Genomic DNA, 1871 nt, shown 5'->3' with positions numbered 1-1871 from the left:
ATCAAAAATATTTAAACTGGGAAATCCATACTTGGTGTTGAATTTGGAAATAGGACCGTGCAACTTGTTATCCCGCAAAACCAATACTTTCAACTCTAGTAGAGTTTGAAGCCAATAGGGAAATGTATCTTCCAGTTGATTGTTGCCAAGATTTAAAACCTCAAGGATCATGCAGTTGGACAAAGATTCTGGCAAAGGACCTTCAAATCGGTTGTCATTGAGTTGCAGACTATTGAGACTGTTGTTTGCAAAGGTATTTGGTAAAGTTCCATTAAGTCTGTTCCTTTCTAGACTCAAAAAGGAAAGGGAGGGTGAACTCACAAGGCATTCTGGAATGCTGCCAGTCAACTTGTTGTTGGACAACACGAGAACCTCAAGGGTACTTGCATTACAAATTGACGAAGAGATACCACCAGTGAGTAAATTGAAACTTATATCAAGATGGCTGAGTTGGTAGTTTCTAGAGAATTGATCCACTGGTGTTGTCAAAAAGTTTCGGTCTAGCATTACATGACTTAAAGAGTCCATTTCATGCAACCAATTGGGCACTTTTCCATTCAACTTGTTGTCGGACAATAGGAGAGTTTCCAAAAATGGGATTTTTCTGGATAATTTAGGAAATTTGGTTAAACCCATAGAAGACAAGTCCAACTCCAGTAAGCGGGAGAAACTATAATTGATGCTTGATTCAAAGTTTAGTGATAATTGACTTGAATTTGAAAGGTAAAGAGTTTCCAGATTTTGGAACTTGGAGAAGAGTGAAAAATTGACAGAACCACTGAAGTTGTTCGATGACAGCTGTAAGTTAGCCAGGTTAACAAGGTTAAAAAGTGATCCTGAAATATTGCCCTGTAGCTTGTTGCCATCCAAATACAGCTCCCACAAGGAATACGACGAGATTGCAGGTACACGTCCCGTGAACTGATTTCTCGATAGACGTAAAGACTCCAACGATGGCAAAGAGAAACACCAAGAAGGAATTGTACCATTTAGCAAGTTGTCAGTCAACCTAAAGTCAGTTAGATTTGAAAACCCAGTTATTTTGTTGGGCAGAGGTCCCTCTAATTTGTTATGTGATATATCCAAGTAAATGAGGTGTTGAAGATTTGAAAATGTTAATGGCAGTTCACCTTGGATATTGTTACCACCTAAATACAATTCTTCAAACATGTTTGACTGATGAAACACATTTGGTATTTTACCACTGAGAAGATTGTTATAGAGAAGCAGAGAATTTAGACGTGGAAGGGTTAAGAGAGAGGATGGAATCGAACCGTTTAAGTAGTTGTCTGAGAGGTCAAATAAAGTAAGATGTGTAAGGTTAGAGAAAGAATCAGGGATTGGCCCATCGAGTTCACAACTTGAGATTTTTAAGACATTTAGAGAAGCTGAAGCACAACTCAGATCCTGAAGTTGGCCATGAAGGTCAAAATTACCNGATAGATATAGGTGTTGCAGATTTGGCAAACAAAGAATGTCATTGGTCAACTTTCCCTTTAGCCGAGTTTGTTCAAGACTTAGAGTGATCAAGGAGGAAGACAAATTGAGTGGCCTCATTAAAGTTGAGGACAAATCAGTACGTTCCACATGTAGCACCTTTAAATCGGTTGCATTTNGGAGCATCCTCTTCCATGTGCCTTCTTCCCATTTTAACAGAAACTCATAATGAGAAAGATCAAGTGATTGTAATTTGGAAAGATGTGAGATTTGAGGAGGAATTTCACCTTCAAAGTTTGAAAAAGACAAGTTGAGGTGTGTGAGGCTTCCAAACTCACCTATGGTGGATGGAATTTGAGAGTTGGAGAAGTCATTGAAAGCAAGGTTGAGTGATTGCATATGAGAAAGACTGAAAAGGGTACTGTTTGCATTGA

At 38.7% G+C, this 1871-nt stretch overlaps 1 protein-coding gene across 2 annotated transcripts in view; it reads right to left on the bottom strand.

Annotated features, from left to right (window-relative positions):
- The window catches only part of LOC106764814 (receptor-like protein 12), a 28531-nt gene that overhangs the window by 15075 nt on the left and 11585 nt on the right, over positions 1–1871 (bottom strand). The window contains exon 2 of one of the 2 annotated variants that reach the window (XM_014649216.2): positions 44–1791. In XM_014649216.2, the coding sequence (XP_014504702.1) occupies positions 44–1791 (1748 nt within the window). Of the gene's footprint in view, positions 1–43 lie in introns of both variants that reach the window. The other variant, XM_022781799.1, reaches the window with a different exon arrangement.

This window comes from Vigna radiata, chromosome 6 (genome assembly GCF_000741045.1).
Source record: "Vigna radiata var. radiata cultivar VC1973A chromosome 6, Vradiata_ver6, whole genome shotgun sequence".
In the NCBI taxonomy this organism is placed as follows: domain Eukaryota; kingdom Viridiplantae; phylum Streptophyta; class Magnoliopsida; order Fabales; family Fabaceae; genus Vigna; species Vigna radiata.
The sequence above is the reverse complement of the archived record's forward strand: the minus strand, read 5'-3'. Positions and strand labels throughout refer to the sequence as shown.